At 40.1% G+C, this 21912-nt stretch overlaps 1 protein-coding gene across 1 annotated transcript in view; it reads left to right on the plus strand.

Moving 5' to 3' along the window:
• The first annotated feature begins 3355 nt into the window (after window positions 1–3355).
• rps6ka1 (ribosomal protein S6 kinase a, polypeptide 1) overlaps window positions 3356–21912 on the plus strand; it is a 97126-nt gene continuing 78569 nt past the window's right edge. The window contains exon 1 of the mRNA XM_083544638.1: window positions 3356–4044. Within this exon, the coding sequence (XP_083400764.1) occupies window positions 3982–4044 (63 nt within the window). The 5' untranslated portion in view covers window positions 3356–3981. The remainder of the gene's footprint in view (window positions 4045–21912) is intronic.

A 21912-nucleotide genomic window follows, 5' to 3' on the forward strand; every position in this document is an offset into this window, starting at 1 on the left:
GAGCTAATTGAGCTGTATCGCCTGGTTTAGATGAGATATATAGCTGAGTATCATCAGCATAACAATGGAAGCTAATTCCATGCCTTCTAATAATATTTCCTAACGGAAGCATGTATATTGTGAAGAGCAGGGGTCCTAGAACTGAACCTTGTGGCACGCCATAATTTACCTGCATTAGCCTGGATAGCTCTCCATTTAAATCTACGAAATGTTAACGATTATTATTATTATAAAATATTATTATTATTGAACATATAACCCAGCCATTATGGTTGCACAAGCCAGCGCACTCTTAGTGCCAGTCCCAAGCCCGGAAAACGAGGAAACGTCTACAGAGACAGCAGGAAAAGGAGCAGTGTAGGAGAGTGGAGGTTCAGGTTGGTACTTTAAATGTTGGTACTATGACTGGTAAAGGGAGAGAGGGAGCTGATATGATGGAGAGGAGAAAGGTAGATATGTTGTGTGTTCAGGAGACCAAGTGGAAAAGGAGTAAGACCAGGATCATTGGAGGTGTTTAAACTGTTCTATAATTGTATGGATTGAAAGAGAAATGGTGTAGGGGGGATTCTGAAGGAAGAGTACAGTAAGAGTATAGTGGAGGGGGGTATGTCTGGTCTGTCTATATTATATATATATATATATATATATATATATATATATATATATATATATATATATATATATATATATATATATATATATATACAGTATATAGACAGACCAGATAGACTCAGTGTATTGGCACTGTTGGGGCCCTTGAGCAAGACCCTTAACCCTGTGTGCTCCAGTTACATACCTGATCCTGCGTTCTTACCCCAGCTTCCTAACATCGCTGGGATATGTGAAGAAAGTATTTTACTCTGCTGTAAAGATCAGGTTCTTGTGTAAACTGCTACTCGCTTTTTTTTTTTGCGCCTTTTTGTTCCACGTTTCAAATGTTGCTCTTTTTTTTATTATTCTGTTTGGTTTTATTGTGTTTATTTTGTAGATGTGCACTTTATCAAAGCAATCGCTGCACATGCACCTGCTTCTTGCTTTAGGATGTAACAAGTCCATTGTATTTTATGAATAATCAGATATACTGGGTTTAAAATTGACAAGCCTGGTCTTGAAAGTACTTGGAATCGGATCGAAAAAATAAAAAAGTGGTATAGCCCATCTGTACTCCAGGGTCCACCAGAGAGTATACGAGGTGGTTTTAGTTTTGGGACTCGCTCTGTTTACAAGAAAGTACTTTATTTGTTCACATTTACACACTATTACCTTCGCAATAGTCCCCTTGCACAGCAATAATGCCCCCCAGTGGTCCTGCTGCGAGAGAGAGACACCAAGCAGAGACGGGTGGAAGGGTTGCCGAAAGGTGACTGAGCATCCCGGGTGAAAAAAAAGTTCACCATGTGTGCTCCATACTAGCAACAAGAAGTTCTTTCAATTCTTCATGGCAAAAAAAAAAAAAAGAAAAGAAATAAAGAAGGTGAAGAAAATGTCCTTTATTAATGTGATGAACAAATGAATAAACGAATATGATCTTGTTTCTGACTTAATATTGTAGTGAGGTTTTATAGGGAGGGGCAACATGACCTCCAAAATACACCATATAGACAAAAATCCACAAAGCTGGAGGCACATAATTGTATAAAATGTCTTTTAATGTGGTAGAATTACATATACAGGTGAACTGAGACCCAAATCTGTTCCAGCATGACAATGCTACTGTGCACAAAGCCAGATCCATGAAGATATGATTTGCATGGTTTGGAGTGGAAGACCTTCTGCTATAGAGCTCTAAAACCCATTCGAACAAGATGAATGTGAACGCTGACTGCATCTTCGCCCCCTGGCCCACATCTCCATCAAAACCTGACTTTACTAACACCCTTACAGCTGAATGAATCTTCACAAATCTGCTAGAAACATCTTCCCAGAATAATGGAGGTTATTATAAGAGCAACTGGAGACTAAACGAAGAAGGGGATGTTCACAAAGCACATCGAAAATCGAAACATCTGAGCGAAGAACATCGTGAGATATTTTGAAGGCCAGACAGTAAACTGTGTTATAATAAAGCAGACGTTTTTTTGGGACACTTGTGATCATTAATATGAAATGAGTCCAGCATTTAACAGGAAAATCCTGCATTAGATCCGAACAGAAGATGATACAGAGTACTCGATTAGTGTATTGCGTTTTTGGTGGGTTGCCAGATTCCTTGGAAAATGGAGGCGGAGAAGTGCAGCTAGTCTGAGCCGGAAAAAAAAAGATGGACAGATTACAGCCACCATGAATATACAGTAGAACAACAGTTTTATTTGACATTATTGTGATACTAATTTTAAAGAGAATGATTGAGAGAATGAAAGAGTGACGGTGTTTGAGATTGAGAGTGAATAAGAAAGTGAGAAACAGTGAATGAGAGACTTAATGAGAGAAAGAGAGTGTAAGAAAAAGCAAATAAGAAAAAGAGTGAGAGAAAGAGGTAGAAAGTAAATGTGAGATTGAATGAGAGATTGGGAGAAAGAGAGAATGAGATTGGGAAGAGAGAAAGAGAGGAGGGATGAGAAAGTGAATTAGAGAAAGAGAAAAGATTTGAAAGAGTGAGAATGAGGGAGAGAAAAGGTGTCAATAAGAGAATTAGAGAGTGAATGAGTGTGAACAAGTGAATTAGAAAAAATGAGAATGAGAGAGTGAGAGAGAAGGAGAAATTGAACGAGAGAGTGAATGAGACAGAAATAGAGAGATATAAGAGAGTGAATTTGAGATTGGATAAAAGATTGAGAGAGAGTAAAAGAGCTTAGAAAGAGAGAGAGAGACAGAAGGAGAGAGTGAATGAGAGATTAAGGGAGAGTGATTGAGAGAAAGAGAGAGAGTGATTGAGAGAGAGAGAGAGAGAGAGAGAGAGAGAGAGAGAGAGAGAGAGAGAGAGAGAGAAAGGAAATGCATGAGGGAGGGAGGGAGAGAGAGAGAGAAAGAGAGAGAGAGAGAGAGAGTGATTGAGAGAGAGAGAGAGAGAGAAAGAGAGAGAGAGAGAGAGAGAGAGAGAGAGAGAAAGGAAATGCATGAGGGAGGGAGGGAGAGAGAGAGAGAGAGAGAGAGAGAGAGAGAGAGAGAGAGAGAGAGAGAGAGAGAGAGAGAGAGAGAAGAATGAGAAAGTGAATGAGGGAGAGAATGAGAGAATGTGTGAAAGAGAATGAAAGCGATTGGAGGAGTGAGAGAAAGAAAGAGAGTATGAGAATGATATTGTAGGCGCATATGCACACATTAAATTGCACATCGGCCTCGTTATCATATGCACGATACAATTATTTTGCAAAACCTTTTACTTCATTGCAGACGAGGATTTTCTTTTAATTAGGACCGCGCGCGCGCGCCGAACGCGCTTTGTACCACAAGGCGGCGCTGCGCCATGAGCGTATACGGGGGGGGGGGGGGGGGGGGGGGTTGCGCTTTTCACGCTTTCCCGGTATAGAGATAGAGAGGGAGAAAAAAAAAACAGAGAGAGTAGGAGAGAGGGAGGAAGGCAGTCCAGGGTCACGCCGGTGCTCTCCGATTTAGAAACACTGTCAGCCGTGCGAGCGCGCGCAGCACGGAAGTAATCTTCCTTACCCCGAAATAGCAATTACAGTACATCCGATTTTAACGGTAAAGCCGTGCATTGTGATTATTCTCCACTTTCTCCTCGCGCGTTTAGATCCGCCCAGTAACCGCGCGCGAGCTCACCTGCGCACCGGAGAGCTTCTACCCAGACCAGGAGGAACCCGCAAGGAATCCCGGCGCGCGCGTGTGCGTGCGTGCGTGCGTGTGTGTGCGTCACCTCCGAGCGACTAGCCTGGGTTCTCCAACAAGCGCGTAAGCGATCGCTCCCGAGGAACCGATTCATCTTCATCATCCTCATCTTTATCCACACCGGATAAACCGAGGCTCCCGTTACATTTCTGCGCTTCCGGAGAAGGAAACAAAAAACCTACATCAAAGAGAGAAAGCATGCCGCTCGCGCAGCTTGCAGAGCCATGGCCCAAAATGGAGCTGGTGCAACTGGAAACGGAGGTAAGCCTCTGAGATCCGAGTCTGGTCTCACCACCAAACCTGGTGTACCTCCACTTACCTGCCGTCTTTTACTACCACGGGTGGTCAGCTGTAGTGTTCGTGGGTGAATATAAACCAATAAAGCTTCAGATGTGAAGCTTCTCAGCCCAGGCTTTTCTCCTGCTCCTGCTGAAGAGAGTTTGGTTGGTTCTGAAATGTTAGTCCAAAAAAAGTTGTTTTTTTTAAAGATTTTAAAGTCAGTGGTCTGATATGTTATGACGGTGTGTGGAGGATAAAGTCTTAGGAGTTACAAAATATATTGGTCAATATACAAATCTAAGCACAATATCAGGGGGAGAAAAGATTAATACTACTCCCAGGAGAAAGATATTACTGACTATACACCCAGGGGAAACCCTAACCCATCGGGAAAGATCAGTCTAACCAAACTATCAGGAGAAAACCACATTAGTCTTAACTACACTCCCAGAAGAAAAACCGATTACTCAAATGATTCACTCGGGAGGGAAAAGGATGATCGTAACTTGTGAGGAGGAGAAAACAGTTTACTTTATTTATACTCTTAAAAAGAAAACAAATATTGACTGTACTTTCAGGATGGAACGTTAACGATGGTTGAAAAAACAAGATTACTTCGGTTAAAATCTCATGAGGAAAAGATTACTCCAAATATACTCTCAGAAAGTAAACAGATTACTCCAAATATACTCTCAGAAAGTAAACAGATTACTCTAAATATACTCTCAGGAAGGAAACAGATTACTCTAAATATACTCTCAGGAGGAAACAGATTACTCTAAATATACTCTCAGGAGGAAACAGATTACTCCAAATATACTCTCAGGAAGGAAACAGATTACTCTAAATATACTCTCAGGAAGGAAACAGATTACTCTAAATATACTCTCAGGAAGTAAACAGATTACTCCAAATATACTCTCAGAAAGTAAACAGATTACTCTAAATATACTCTCAGGAAGGAAACAGATTACTCTAAATATACTCTCAGGAAGGAAACAGATTACTCTAAATATACTCTCAGGAAGGAAACAGATTACTCTAAATATACTCTCAGAAAGTAAACAGATTACTCTAAATATACTCTCAGGAAGTAAACAGATTACTCTAAATATACTCTCAGGAAGGAAACAGATTACTCTAAATATACTCTCAGGAAGGAAACAGATTACTCTAAATATACTCTCAGGAAGGAAACAGATTACTCTAAATATACTCTCAGAAAGTAAACAGATTACTCCAAATATACTCTCAGAAAGTAAACAGATTACTCTAAATATACTCTCAGGAAGGAAACAGATTACTCAAAATATACTCTCAGGAAGGAAACAGATTACTCAAAATATACTCTCAGAAAATAAACAGATTACTCTAAATATACTCTCAGAAAATAAACAGATTACTCTAAATATACTCTCAGAAAATAAACAGATTACTCTAAATATACTCTCAGAAAATAAACAGATTACTCTAAATATACTCTCAGGAAGGAAACAGATTACTCTAAATATACTCTCAGAAAATAAACAGATTACTCCAAATATACTCTCAGAAAATAAACAGATTACTCCAAATATACTCTCAGGAAGTAAACAGATTACTCCAAATATACTCTCAGGAAGTAAACAGATTACTCTAAATATACTCTCAGGAAGTAAACAGATTACTCTAAATATACTCTCCAAGTAAACAGATTACTCTAAATATACTCTCAGAAAATAAACAGATTACTCCAAATATACTCTCAGGAAGTAAACAGATTACTCCAAATATACTCTCAGGAAGTAAACAGATTACTCTAAATATACTCTCCAAGTAAACAGATTACTCTAAATATACTCTCCAAGTAAACAGATTACTCTAAATATACTCTCAGAAAATAAACAGATTACTCTAAATATACTCTCAGGAGGAAACAGATTACTCTAAATATACTCTCAGGAAGGAAACAGATTACTCTAAATATACTCTCAGGAAGGAAACAGATTACTCTAAATATACTCTCAGGAGGAAACAGATTACTCAAAATATACTCTCAGGAAGGAAACAGATTACTCTAAATATACTCTCAGGAAGGAAACAGATTACTCTAAATATACTCTCAGGAAGGAAACAGATTACTCTAAATATACTCTCAGGAAGGAAACAGATTACTCTAAATATACTCTCAGAAAATAAACAGATTACTCTAAATATACTCTCAGAAAATAAACAGATTACTCTAAATATACTCTCAGGAAGGAAACAGATTACTCTAAATATACTCTCAGAAAATAAACAGATTCATCCAAATATACTCTCAGAAAATAACCAGATTACTCCAAATATACTCTCAGGAAGTAAACAGATTACTCTAAATATACTCTCCAAGTAAACAGATTACTCTAAATATACTCTCAGAAAGTAAACAGATTACTCCAAATATACTTTCCACTTCAACAGATTTACTCTAAATATACTCTCAAAGTAAACAGATTACTCTAAATATACTCTCAGGAAGTTAACAGATTACTCTAAATAAACTCTCAGGAAGTAAACAGATTACTCTGAGTATAGTTAGAATAATCTGTGTTCCCCTCAGGAAAGTAAATGTAGAATAATCATCTAACTATTCTCTTAGCAGGGAAACTGATTACTCTAATGATCCTCTCAGGAGGAAAAAGATTACTCTATAGCTGTGTTGCTAGAAAACATTGACAATCACACATGGAATTTCTTTCATTTGCGTAAATTTTTATATGTTTAGTAACAACTTCATTGATTTATTATAGTTCTGATAGTTCAATTCGGGTGTGAAAGCATTTGTTATAGGATCATTAATATAAGGAAAAGAAACACGATATAAATGCCAATTTAGTAATCGTCAGCTACAGTTGATGAACATTTCTATTTTTTCACAGTATATTAAGTTGATCAGTCACAAAATGAAGAAAAGTGTAGTGGAAGCCAGGCTGAGAAGTTGCATTGTGTTTTTGTGGATTTAGAGAAAGCGTATGACAGGGCACCGAGAGAATAGCTGTGGTATTGTATTAGGAAGTCAGGTGTGGCAGCACTAAAGTGTGCAGTAGGAACTGGTTCAAGGTGGAGGTTGGACTGCATCAAGGATCTGCTCTGAGCCCTTTCCTGTTTGCAGTGGTGATGGACAGGTTGACAGATTTTCTGTGGACTATGATGTTTGTGTAGATGAGAGGGAGGGCAGTGGAGGGGTGGGGTTGCAGGGAGAAGAGGTGGAGAAGGTGGAGAAGTTCGGGTACCTGGGGTCAACAGTGCATAGTAATGGAGAGTGTGTTAGAGAAGTGAAGAAAAGAGTGCAGGCAGGGTGGAGTGGGTGGAGAAAAGTGATAGCAGAAGTGATTTGTGATAGAAGAGTATCTGTGAGAGTGAAAGGGAAAGTTTATAGGACTGTGGTGAGACCTGCGATGTTGTATGGATTAGAGACAGTGGCATTGAGTAAAAGACAGGAGGTGGAGCTGAAGGTAGCAGAGCTGAAGATGTTGAGGATTTCGTTGGGAGTAACGGCGATGGACAAGATTATAAATGAGTTCATTAGAGGGACGGCGCATGTAGGACGTTTCGGAGACGAGGGACATGGGGTATATCGGTAGGAGAATGCTGAGGATGGAGCCACCAGGAAGGCGGAAAAGAGGAAGACCGAGGAGGAGGTTTATGGATGTGGTGAGGGAAGACATGCAGGTAGTCGGGGTGAAAGAGGCAAATGTAGAGGACAGGGGGTATGGACACGGATGATCCGCTGTGGCGCCCCCTACTGGGAGCAGCCGAAAGAAGAAGATTTGGCACGCATAATTATCTACTATCAAACAGGCCACACCCCTTCCATCCTCTTCAGCCCCTCTAGCCGGCAAATCAGGGTTGAGTTTTAACTTTTTCAATTATTCAAATTTGCATTTTGTTATTAGCGCTTGTGTTGAATGCTAAAGTGAAAATCCGTGAGTGTAAGGTATCATGTAATGTTTGTATGAACGCTGTTCCTCCATGTTTGTACTGAAATCCTGAAATCGTGTTCAGCCGTGTTTAGGTGTTGTGGGAGTTTTCTAAATCTTTCCCTGAGAATCCAACATGTTTATTTTTGAAGGTCCGGCCCTAAACTTAAATGTATACAAACCGTAATGAAGTAGCACAGCTGTTAATGTTTGGAGTTAGAGGGATTGCTTCTGAATCTGCTCTCTCTCTCTCTCTCTCTCTCTCTCTCTCTCTCTCTCTCTCTCTCTCTCTCTCTCTCTCTATCTATCTATCTATCTATCTATCTATCTATCTATCTATCTATCTATCTATCTATCAAGATTTACTGACGTATTAATGTCTTTTTGTCCATTAATATGTTTAAAATTTCTCCCAATAGTTAATTTCATGACGTTTTTCTTATTTTTGGTCAAAGTCTCTATCTGATCAGATTTCATCATCACGTATTGCCGTAAGGCCAGCACTGTGAGCATCAGTGCTGAAACGATTCCTCGAGTAACTTTAGTAATCCGATTACCAAAATTCGATGCTTCGTTTAGTCTATTTAACTCCACACCGAGTACTGTGTTTCCCCACGGGCCATTATTACTGCCGCACCACCCGCTAAACTCTGGAGCGCTCTGGACAGGTAACACGGAAGATTCTGCAGAATGAAAAAATAGAGGAACGGAGAGAAAACAGCGAGGGCTGAGGAGAAGATTCAGGGTCAATACAATTTGAAATAGATTTTAATATTTTTATTTATATGCAGTACGGTCAAAAAGTCCCTTTAGTGCCTGGAAAATTACATCACGATATCGTGCGAGATTTAATCCATAAATACATTAAGGGCAAATAATTGAGTTTCATTAAACAAATATTTTCCCATAACCTGCTCTATGTGGCTACTGCAGAGGGACTTTTTGAATGGGCAATTAAATGCACTAAATGGGTTTAGTTTTTTCCTCACACATTCCTGCAATTTCAGCAATTAAAATGTAAATTTTTCTAAAAGGGAAACAAATTTTAACAGCCCTGTCTAATTTTCTCTCTCTTATTTAATAAAGAAAAAGTTATTTTTATTCGATTATTCGATTAATCGCTGAAACAATCGGTAGAATAATCGATTACTAAAATAATCGATAGCAGCAGCCCTAGTGAGCATGTTTGTACAAATACTATGTTGCTTGAAGCTGTTGCTTTAACCAATCCGCCTGCTACTTGCTTCCTCCAAGACCCTCTAGAAGGCTTCCAAACACATTTTCTCATCTTTTAATCGGATGGTCAGAGAGCGCATTAGTCAGACTTGGCAACCCATCTGTAGTAAACTGCACAAGCTCAAATATACTCGTGGATTCAATAGCTGTTTTTTCATTCCACGATGGCTGACCAAGGAGAAGAAATCAATTTGCTTGTGTACTTTCAAGGACATTTATAAGACCGATTTTTCAAGAAAAGCTGGAAATTGTAAGGAAAGGTCGGGCAAAACAGTTCAAAAAAGCTTTTATGGACTTATGTTCGTTTTCTTGCATTTCCTGTAGAATTTGTACAAAAACACACATTTGCCTTCATTTGAAATCCACGGGAAATTTTAATGAATAGGAAAAAATTTTACAGAAAACCCAGGGTCATTTTATGAGGTAAATATCGATACTTCTGCTAGAGATGATGTATGTGGGTAGTGGTGCAGCTGTGGCTACAGTGAAAGGAGACTTTTGAAATTGGGTTTCTTGCTTTAGTTGTGAAATTAATTTTCTTTGTGTGAGATTCCTGACTGGGTTTATAATGATGGTATTAAGAGGTGAAATGATTGAAGGCTGTGGTTGTGAAAAGGCCCATACTCACCCCAACATAAATGAATACAAGGTCCCCAATTCTTGAGGTGGTATCAAAAAGTTTCGAGACTAACGGTGTTAACTGGTGCTGTTCTGACCCATGTGCGTTACCACGTCTGTGATTTAGAACAAAGAGCAAACGTGAAATTCTTCCACAGAAAGGTATGTTTTTAGTGGCGCTTCAAGAGCGGGAAAACATCACTGATCGGATCAGGAAGACCTTCAACGAGCTCAACCCTCGAAAATGTTGACATTGTGCATGATGATCTTCAGTCCAAATGATCTCACCCTACTGGCCAGATTCGGCTCTTGCGGGCTTTGCCCTCTTCCCGAAGATAAAGATCATTGTTTTGACACCATTGTGGAGATCCGTCACGAATCGCAGAAGGTGCTTGACACACTTTGAAAAGAAGACTTCCACTACAGTCCCGAAGTGGCAGGAAAACTGGGAGCGCTGTATTACTGTGTAAGGGCATGGTGTGTAAAACGTAGATAAAATACTTTTTTGTAAACACAGCGAGTCTCGAAACGTTTTGTTAATACCTCGAGTTAATACCGCAAACAATTTTAAAAAAAAGCCCTTAACCCCTAAACACTAATGTTGTATATTGAGAAGATTGAGGTTCTGGGTGTGTGTGGGTGTGTGTGTTAATTTGAATACACAGTCACTAGCAGGAAGCGAATTGTGGTTGTGTGTTGGAGTGTATGGTGGCTGTGTTTCTAGGCCATGGTGTTTGTTGGGACCTGGCTGTGATCTGCACCTGACTTTTGGGACCCTATAAACACCTTTAGCAGAAATGTGTTTTGTTGGTCCGAAAAGAATCGCAATGTTTACACGCTCATCGGTAATGCTCTAAATCCGATCTAATACCGATCCATCAGAATCAAAATCTGAACCAGATCCAGTCTAATACCTCGCTAGCGCCACCCTCTAACATATTAAGAGGAAAGAGTGTATTTACGTGGCCCCTGACCTGCCTTCATATCTTGTTGTTTTACCACTCAAATCATTGTTAGTGTTTTAACCTGCCGTGTCCTTGGTGTGTATGTGGGTGTGTGTGGGTTTGTTTTAATCAATCACCATCCCTGTTTCTGAATCTCTCTCAGACAGAAAACAGAGCAGAGGTGAAGGACACACTGGACTAAATTGGAACATGTCCTCGTTGTTTTCAGCTAATTTTTAGGAGTCATGTGTGTTTGTAAGAAAAAGAGATGATGTGTGTAAGAGATGTGTTAGAGAGTGGTGTGTTTGAGTTTTTGTGTGTGTGTGTGTGTGTTAGTGGTTATGTGAGAGTAAGTCTAATTGTGTGAGAGAGAGATGTGTGTGTGTGTGTGTATACACGTGTGATTGTGTTAGTGTTATAATGTGAGATTGTGTGTGTGTGTGTGTGTGTGGTGTAAGGGAGAGAGATAGAGAGAGAGAGAGAGAGAGAGAGAGACACAGACAGACAGACAGAGAAAGTGTGTGTGTGTAAAAGTGAGAGAGTAAGTGTGAGAATTAGTGTGTGTGCATGCATGTGTGTGGTTTTGTGAGAGACATAGTGTGAGAGTGAGCCTGTGTGTGAGAGACACGTAGACTGTTCGTGTGTGTCTGTCTCAGAGTGAGGGAGTGCGAGAGTTAGTGTGTGTGTTTGTGGTTGAGTGAAAGATGTGTAAAACACATGTAGTCTGTTTGTCAGAGTGACTGTGTGTGTGTTTGATGGAGAGTGAGATTGTGTGTGTGTGTTTGATTGAGAGTGAGAGAGTGTGTGTGTGTGTGTGTGTGTGTGTGTGTGTGTGTGTGTGTGTGTGTGTGTGTGTGTGTGTGTGTGTGTGTGCTGTATATAAAGATTATTTGTAAGTAGGTAGAGTGGTGAGCAGCAGGTCATCAAATCTGAATTTTCTTTTCTTTTAATCCCCTCTCTTTCTCTCTGTCTCTCTCAATCTCTTTCACTCCATCTCTCTCTCTCTCTCTCTCTCTCTCTCTCTCTCTCTCTCTCTCTCTCTCTCTCTCTCTCTCTCTCTCGCTCTCTCTCTTTCTCATTTTCTCCTTCCTGCTTTCTGTCATCTGCACCACTGGTTGATGGTGAGCAGAACAGATGTTCTCCATATTTTATGTCATGTTTCAGTGTGTGTATACACTTCTGCTAGCTACACACACACACACACACACACACACACACACACTCTCTCTCTCACACACACACACACACACTCTCTCTCACACACACACACACACACACACACTCTCTCACACACACACACACACACACACACACACACACACACACACACACACACACACACACACACACACACACACACCTTTGCAAGTTCTATTGCCAGTTGTCTTCAAGGATTCCTGTCAGAATAAACTTTGTGTTTAATTCTCCACAGCAGGGCCATCATCCCTCCATCCCTCTATCCTCTACCACTGTTCCACAGATCCCTCCATCCTCTACCACATCTCCACTCATCCCCCACTGCTCCATTCATCCCTCCATCCTCTACCACTGTTCCACAGTTTCCTCCATCCTCTACCACTGTTCCACAGATCCCTCCATCCTCTACCACTGTTCCACAGATCGCCCACTGCTCCACTCATTCCCCACTGCTCCACTCAACCCTCCATCCTCTACCACTGTGCCACAGATCCCTCCCCCCTCTACAACTGCTCCACTCAACCCTCCATCCTCTACCTCCTTTCTCTATCACTGTATAACGCCACCCCTATTCTCTACCCCTGATCTACTCAATCCTCCACTCATCCCTCTGTTCCCCATCCCTACATAACACTGATTCCATCCTCTACCACTGCTCCACTCATCCCTCCATTCTCCACCAATGCATAATGCTCCCTTCATGTTCTGCAAACTGGACCACACTTCTTTCATCTATTGCTACCTCTCCACTTATCTCTCCATCCTCTACCACTGTACCACTCCTCCCGCCATTCTCCACAACTACTGTACATAACACTATCTTCATCTTCTACCACTGCTTTACTTATCCCTCCATCATGTAACTCTGCTTAACTGATCCCTCCATCCTCTACCCCTTTACCACAAACCTTCCATCCTCTACCACTGTTTTACTGATCTCTTTATCCTCTACCATTTCAGTGTACAAAGAAGGCCTGTATCAACAAGACTGTATCAAAAGGAACAAACTTGTGCAAATGCCTTAAATGTAAATGTTTGAAATCTCGTTTTATTCTTAATTTTTTCAAGTATTGAAAAAGTTTTCTGTTGTGGTTTGTATTTTTTCAGAATTGATATGAAAGTCTGTTGGATGATCACAAATGTTTTTAATTGCATTTTATTGACAAGGTATTTTTGTCTCCCACTAATAAGTTTTATAAATAAAATTCATATATATTTAAATTATTTTAAGCAAATGAGTTGTTGCGAATCGTGCACATGGTGACCAGGCACATGCGGGTCAGGACGTTTGTTAACCCCTTTGATCAAGCTTGGTAGAATTGTTGTGCTCCATAGGCATTAGGACAAACATTTGTATGTATTGCCAACCCCCGTTATTTTCTACATTAGAAAGAATGGATAGAAGAAGTGAAGAATGAAGTTGTTTCCACTAAAGTTGTGAATAAATGATGACATTATTACTGTATTAGATTCCAAATTGAAGAAGTTGCATTTGAGAGAAAGAAAAATTCGATATAACCTGATTCAACCCATGGTTTTCTCCTGATCCACATTCCTGAGGTTTGAATTATTGTAGGAACGTTTCACCTATTCGATATAAAGAAAAATGTACAACACTGTAAAAAATCACAGGTTGATGTTCAAAGTCTACCCATAATCCACTTTGTGGAAGTGGAAATCCAACATACACACTTCGTCGTTTTTTCGAACTCGCGCCCTCTCTACCTCTCGCTCTGTCGTTTCTCTCACAAACCGTTTTCCTCCTGCTGTAAACTTGTAGCCTGAGGTTGTCTAATATTGAACACAGACTTATGTAACAGAAACGCTTTTATTATGGCATCCTGTCACAGTTGGGTGAATCCACAGTGGAACCGCAGACGTGTCTCTTCTTCATCAAGCATTTGGTTTAAGTTTGGTTGCGGTACAAGCTCAAGTTCATTTCATCTAGTGGTTATTATTATTTAGTTTATACACGTCTGTATGTGGACACCTGAGTCCCATTATCAAAATTTTCAAGCATTTAATCTAGAGGTCAACTGTTTCATTGGTTGTGCAGATTAATCTTCAACAATAGTTGATTGCTGGAACTATCAGGTATCGGAAAAAATCCATGGAGAGTTTTTTCGGCTTCTGGTCCTCTGTAATTACGTTGCCTCTCTTCGTTTTATAAGAAATACCTAAAAATTACGTACAGTGTGTATCGTACATTTACACGCGACAAAGAACACACAACGTTGTGTACAAAATCGCGGTGCTGGGATGCTAAAAATCTTAATTATACAGCTGGGGGAACACGTCTGGCCAATCGGAACAGCCCGTTGATTTCATCATGGTTGTGATTGGCTCTGGCATTAAAAAAGGGCGGGGTTGAAGACTCGTGTCATCAGGTTTAGGCAGTGAAAATAAATAATGCAGTGCCGTGTATCTTTAACTCCGCCCCTTTTTGGACATGTACACTCCAACCAATAAACAAGCAGAGAAACTACGCATAGGCTACACTACTGTACTGTGCTACAGTATTTACTATAAATGTGATATTTCAACACTTTCTTTTAATGTATGTTTAAAGAGTGTGGAAGGATGATTTATGGCTTAAATAATAAAAAACAGGGACGACTGTATTATATGTATACTTCATTTAATTTGATTTTTTTAAATATTCATATTTATTTACATTATTTATTGGTATGTCCAACACAGCTATCTGTATTTAAAAAAGCCCGGATAAATTGGGGAGGGTTGCGTTAGGAAGGGCATCCAGCGTAAAACATGTGCCAAATCAAACGTGCGGAGGATCCGCTGTGGCGACCCCTAACGGGAGAAGCCGAAAAGAAAGTCAATTTCAAAGACTACATTCAGTATATGGACAAAAGTACTGGAGCATCTGATTTTTGAGCCCAAATCTCCACAAAATATAGTGAAACATCTTAATAGAATGGAGGTTATTATAAGAGCAAATGGGAACTAAATGAGGAAAGCGATGTTCAAAAGCACATACCAAACTTTTGGGAATTTAGTGTATGTAGATCCAATATTTTCAGATTTTTCCCCCCTTTATTTGGATAGTTATCTATTATTTCACCATCAGTGGGATGTTAAAGGATGAGATACTGTTCACTTGACACTTGTTGGGATTTAAGCAGTGTGGAAAGGACTAAATGATGATATATTTTTATATGAAAATCTTTTATTTACTTCTTTATTTACCCCATTTAGAATTTTTTTTTTTTTAATGTGCTAATACTTACCCAATCAAACTCTGTTTTTTTTTTCCCTCCACATCGTTCAGACTAAAGATATATGGCAAATATTCACAAATAAACTCATGCATATATAGATTTAAATATTAGACTTCAGGATAAATTTTTTTCTCTACTCAATTTTCCCTAGTAGCTTGACATTTTACACGGCCTTTATTTATTTAATTTTTTTTATCAGAGCCAGTCACGCCATATGTCCCTGAAGTATTAATAATAAATGATTTCAGTCTGCTGATGCTTTGCCAGTAACAAACCACTGACTCATCACTTGATATTCACAAAACCCCAACGCAATCTGTTTGTGCTTGTCCGCTTTTCTGAGCTGGAGCTAAAAAATACGCCCGGACACGTCGTCTTGGGGAACGTTTCTATCATAAAATTATACACTTTGTATATGTGATTATATCTGGATTATTCTAGACTATTGCTAAAGAGCCTTTACACCTCAGGTATTCATTTCTGCTGCTGCTGTAGTTCAATTTCATGCGTTCATTTCTACAGTCACTGTTCCTACAAAGAGACATGGAACTGGTGCCATCCAAATGAGGATGGGTTCTCTTTTGAGTCTGGTTCCTTCCAAGGTTTCTTCCTCATGAAGTCTTTGTTTTTCTTGCCACATTCGCCATTGGCTCGCTCATTATATAAGGAACAATCTTTTACATTCTTTTAAAACTGCTTTATCTCTGGAAATCTGCTTCTGTTCATTGTTAAAAGCGCTATATGAATAAAAAATTAATTGAATGAATAATGTTTGTGGTGAAGTTTTACAGAAAGAGCTTTTTTTTCATTGAAATTTAATTTGTAGAGCATTTTTAACAATGGACGTTGTCCCAAAGTGGCTGTACAGAGATAAATAGGTTGTAAAATGTGAATTTACACTGATCAGGCATGAGAGAGAGAGAGAGAGAGAGAGAGAGAGAGAGAGAGAGAGAGAGAAGGTTGGATGGTGTGGAGATGGTGAAGCAGGAAGTGGATAGGATTAGTGAGGAGGAAGTGAAAACAGCGATTAAGAGGATGAAGAGTGGAAAGTCGGTTGGACCTGATGACATGGAGATGTTTAGGAGAGATGGCAGTGGAGTTTTTAACCAGATTGTTCAACAAGATTCTGGAAGGAGAGAAGATGCCTGAGGAATGGAGAAGGAGTATGCTGGTACCGGTTTTTAAGAATAAGGGAGATGTGCAGACCTGCAGTAACTACAGGGGAATTAAGTTGATCAGTCACACCATGAAGTTATGGGAAAGAGTAGTGGAAGCCAGGCTGAGAGAAAAGGTGACCATCTGTGAGCAGCCAGTATGGTTTTATGCCGAGGAAGAGCACCACAGACGCCTCATTTGCTTTGAGAATGTTGGAGAAGTATAGAGAAGGACAGAAGGGGTTGCATTGTGTGTTTGTGGATTAAGAGAAAGCGATTGGAAGGTGAGATTGAGATGGTTTGGACATGTGCAGAGGAGGGACATGGGGTATATTGGTAGGAGAATGCTGAGGATGGAGCCACCAGGAAGGAGGAAAAGGGGAAGGAGAAGGTTTATCAATGTGGTAAAGTAAGACATTTACATTTGTGTTATTTAGCAGAAGCCAGTGTCCAGATTGACATACAAAAGTGCTTTGAGTCTCTAGCAATGAATAAATCTACACTGGTACGCTGGATTACAAACTTGGAAAGGGCTAATTTAAGTGTTTCAAGAAGAGGTTGGTCTTCAGCCGTTGCTTGAAGATAGACAAAGATGCTGCAGTTCATTCCACCACCTCGGTGCCAGAACAGAGAAGAGCCTTAAAGTGTACTTACCTCTAATTCTGAGAGAAGGTGGTACCAGTCGAGCAGTGCTGGAGGATCTCAGACAGCGTGGTGCAGTGCGAGGTTTGTGATGAGGTCTCTAAAGTAAAATGGTGCTGATCCATTTTTGGCATTGTAGGCAAGCATCAGTGTTTTGAATCTGATAGCTACTGGAAGCCAGTACAGGCTTGCAGGTAGTTGGTTTAAAAGAGGCAGATGTAGAGGACAGAGTAGTATGGAGACTGATGATCCGCTGTGGTGACCCCTAATGGGAGCAGTCGAAAGAAGAAGAAGAAAGAAGAAGAAGAAATAACATTATGACCACCTGCCTAATATTGTGTTGGTTCCCCTTTTGCTGCCAAAACAGTTCTGACTCATCGAGCATTAACAGCATGAACTTCTTCAGCAGTTTGAGCTACAGGAGCTCGTCTGTTTGATCGGACCACACGGACCAGCCTTCGCTACCCACGTGCATCGATGGGCCTCGGCCACCCACGATCCTGTCGCCGGTTTACCACTGCTCCTTCCTTAGAGCACTTTTGATAGATACTGAGCACTGCAGACCAGGAACATCCCACAAGAGCTGCGGTTTTGGAGATGCTCTGACCCAGACGTCTAGACATCACAATTTGGCCCTTGTCAAACTCACTCAAATACTTAGTTGCATGCTGGATTACAGTATCTCACAAAGGTGAACATAATAACACTTGAAACATATGCTAAGTTGGCAACTGCCTTGCTGAAGGTGATTGAGTGGCAGACCTGATCCCTATTGGGCACCCGTGGAGCACCATGTGTCTAACATTCAGCAGCTCGATGATGTCATTATGAAGGAGTGGAAGAGGATCCCAGCAACAACCTGTGCAGCTCTGGTGAATTCCATACCCAGGAGGATTAAGGCAGTGTTAGATGACAATGGTGCTCACACAAAATCCTGACACTTTGGACACAGTTTTGACGTTCACTTTTGTGTACTCACTTTTGTTGCACAAAAGAGATGCCAGTCCTGTCAGCATCATGCTCAAAGACTACACTTATTATAATCCGTTGTTAAAAGTGATATACGAATAAAAATAAATTGAATGAAATAATGTTGAATTAATGTCAGTGCCTATAAGTTTATCCCTGATGAGCGAGACAGTGGCAACTCTGACAAGGAAAAACTCACTGAGATGGTCTGAGGAAGAAGCCTTGAGAGCTACCAGAACTCATCCTCATCCTGGTGACACAGAATGTGACTATTCATACCAGTTTCAACATTGTTGATGTGTACTGTTCATGGAAAGGTGCTCACATGCAGAACCTTTCAATGTAGCAGTCTGTTGTTTTTTAATTACAGTTCAAATCCATCGTAAAAGCTCTTTTTTTTTTTTTCTTGAGGACGGTTCTGTTGGTTAATCGAGTTGAAACTGTTACTGTTTGTACAAAGCTAAAGTGTGTGAAGTGAATTGTCTATGGAAGAGGGCCGTGCCATTACTTTCTCACGTGTTAATTAGACACAAAGGCTAAAGTCTTTTTTTTTTTTTTTTTTTCCTTTTGAATATCGAAGAATCTTGGCAGCTTGAGCCGTTACCACAGTAACACCTTTGCTTGCATGCTGTTATTGTGCCCTGAAGCTCTGCAAGAAATAACTGTGTGCATGTCTTCCTTCTTTTTCTGAAAGCAATCAATAAGGAAGAGCTGAGCAATGCAGCTTCGAATTCCTTATCTACCCTCCTTCCTTTTGTCAATCTCTCTCTCTCTCTTGCTTTCTCTCTCTTCTATTTAGTCCTTCCTTCCTTCCTTCCTTCCTTAAAGAAGAAGGAAAAGCCTCAAGGCTAAATTTTCTAGCTAGATTAGCAAGCAGCTAGCAGAAGCAGATGGCTAACTAGCTTAAATGGCCGCTAACTAAGCATTAAGCACCAACGTAATATTGTTCTACTGCTTCAGTCGGTCTCATATTCATTCATTCATTCATTCATTCATTTATTCATTCATTCGTTCATAACTTTCGTATTTTTTTATAGCCAAAAGTTATACATTGTGTGGACAAAACGTTGTGGACACTTGAACGTAAGATTGATATGCGCTTGATGAACATCTCATTTTACATTTAGTCCCAATTTACACTTAAAAAAAACCTCCACTCTTCTGGGAAGATGTTCCACTAAATGTTGGAATGTTCCTGTGGAGATTTGTGTGAGATTCATTCAGGAAAGTGAGGTACTGATGGTGGTGAGGTGAGGAGGCCTTGGGTGTAGCCAGCATAAAAAATTCATCATGTTCGATAGGATTTAAGCTCCATAGCAGGAGATCTTCCAGTCCAACCCATGTAAAGCATATCTTCATGGCGCTGGCTTTGTGCAACAGTGACATGCTGGAGCGGGTTCGAATATTCTAGTTTATGCAACACATCCAAAGACATCCTATATAATTGTGTGTCTTTCTGACAGACAAACGTCTCGTGCTTTTCTTTCTGGACAGAAAACAAATCTGAAAATCACTTTACAGATACTGAAACGAATAATTAGCAGCCAGATTTCGAGGTCAGGGTTTTATTGGCAGCCCCCTCATGTGTCTGCTACATGATGCGTCTCGGTTACGATGCTAATATCTCACCTTGGATTCAGCCACTGTGTTGGTACGAGCAGAACATATCCACAGTTTATGGTGTTCTATTCAACAGTGTTGCTGATTATGTGTGTGTTTAGTGCTAACATAAGCAAAAAATGCTTATGAAGCATATTGCATTTGCACATTGGACAACAAATCATGTAAAACTCTATATATTACTAGAGTTATTTTTCCGCTCGATGTGCACTATGTGGACAAAATCATTGGGACTCCTGACTTTTGATCATAAATCCAGCCTTCTGCTGCAGGCATGGAAGCAGTGCAGGAGTTTGTCGAATACATTTTTGCTTAGGCTGAGTTTTAAGCTTCTAAAAGTTTAGCAGTGCTGTTCTGAGTAGAGATTGGAGATTGTAAAGTTTTTCAAGACAGGGGCTTTTGAGTGTAGGAGTATTGGCGGTCTTAGAGTGTAAGCATTTGCAGGCCTTGTTTTGGGGTTTTGGGGTCTTCAAGTGTAGGAGTTTGGAGTCTTCAAGTGTAGGAGTTTTGGGGGTTTTAAAGTATTTTGGGTTTACTCAAATGTATAATTTTGGGGGAGTTCAATAGTAGGAGTTTAGGGCTTTCAAATTTAGGAGTTTGGGGGTTTTTAAAGTATAGGAGTTTGGGATTACTTAAATGTAGGAGTGTGGGGGCCTTAAATAGTAGGAGTTTGGGAGTCTTCAAGTGAAGGCGTTTGGGGGTTTTAAAGTATAGGAGTTTGTGATTACTCAAATGTATGAGTTTGGAAGCCTTCAATAGTAGGAGTTCAGGGCCTTCAAATTTAGAAGTTTGGGGCCTCAAGGTTAGGAATTTTGTAAACATTGGGAGTTTTTGGGGCCTTCAATTTTGAGAGGTTTGAGGTCCTGGAATATAGGATTAATCCAAGTGTTTAGTGGAATTTACTGTGGAACTGTCACTGTTTTCCACATGTTCTCCACATTGTAAAAACCCCATAAAAGTTGTTTACTCCGAACTGAATTAGAACTGGTCTATGAACCGTTTACTGTATATAATAAAAATTTTAAACTCCAGTTGCTGCACTTTTATCGAATGATATGCATCAGGAAAAAAGTCTTACCAATGCTGTTTTTATATAACTTCATCTGAGTTGCAGGAAATTGTCATTGTGGGTACTTCTGCTTTCCCTAAAGTTTTGTGGTGACCATGTGACTCATCAGCAGCTTAACAATGTTAACAGCCATGAAATCGTTCTTCTTTTAAAGTAACTGAAGGAAGACAGGGGTTGTATAGTGGTAGTAGTGTACGAGTGTACCAGCATTAACAACGTTTTTTATTGACACTTATTTCATATACTAAATTGGCCTCCGGTGTCTTGACCCCAAACTTCTCTTGCCTTTCTCTTTTTCTCCCACTCATTCTCTCACTCTGTTTATGCTCCTTCAGTATCAGTATTTTTTCTTTTTTATTCCTAGATGCCTGGCGGTCAAGCACATTGAGTGAGATGTTGATTTAATAGACACCAGAGACAAGAAATCTTTTGGCTGTTTATTTAGTCCAGATTTTCTGAAGGCTTTAGGTTTAGCACCAAAATCACTTCCACTGAAGGAATTCCAGTTTCTTTAGTGTTAGTGGTATCTAGCCTGCTTTCTCTTGAAAATGACACTATATAGACAACCATATTGGAACACAGATTTTCCAGTCGTATGTGAATTTTTTTCTGTTACCACGTTGGAGCATCGCAATTGTATATAATGTTTTGAGCTTAAACCAGAACCTTTCACCTCGACTACATCAGGTTCTGACTTTACTAACACCCTGGTGGCTGAATGAATCACCACGAAATGTAGTGGAACATCTTCCCAGAAAAATGGAGGTAATTATATGAGGAAATGGAGACTAAATGTGGAATGGGATGGTTTAAAAGGTCTAAGGATCTCTTGCTGAATGACTGGGAACACCGGAAGAGTACATTTATGTGCAATGCGCTTCACATTAGTACAACTCAGCATGATTCACAAATCGAGTTCTCCACAGCCAGCAGGTGTCCTGCTGACATTCCGTTGACCCCCGCTTTCTTCTGACTTGCTAATCTGCTGATTCTCACCCATGAAGCAGCACTCGTCGCTTACTTCATGGCTACCAACTGGAGAGGGTGAAGGCTAACACGTGCGCTTGCACACTCGCACGAAGCTAGCCGCTTCTCTCCTAAGGGTGATGTAACACACTCATGCTGTCCATTCTCTTCTTCATCACTCAACTAAAAGGTCTATTCGTCTCAACCAGAGCACACAGACTTTTGTGCTTATTTGTCAGCTGCTGATGTTTGAGG

Source organism: Silurus aristotelis (genome assembly GCF_946808225.1).
Source record: "Silurus aristotelis genome assembly, chromosome: 6".
In the NCBI taxonomy this organism is placed as follows: Eukaryota; Metazoa; Chordata; class Actinopteri; order Siluriformes; family Siluridae; genus Silurus; species Silurus aristotelis.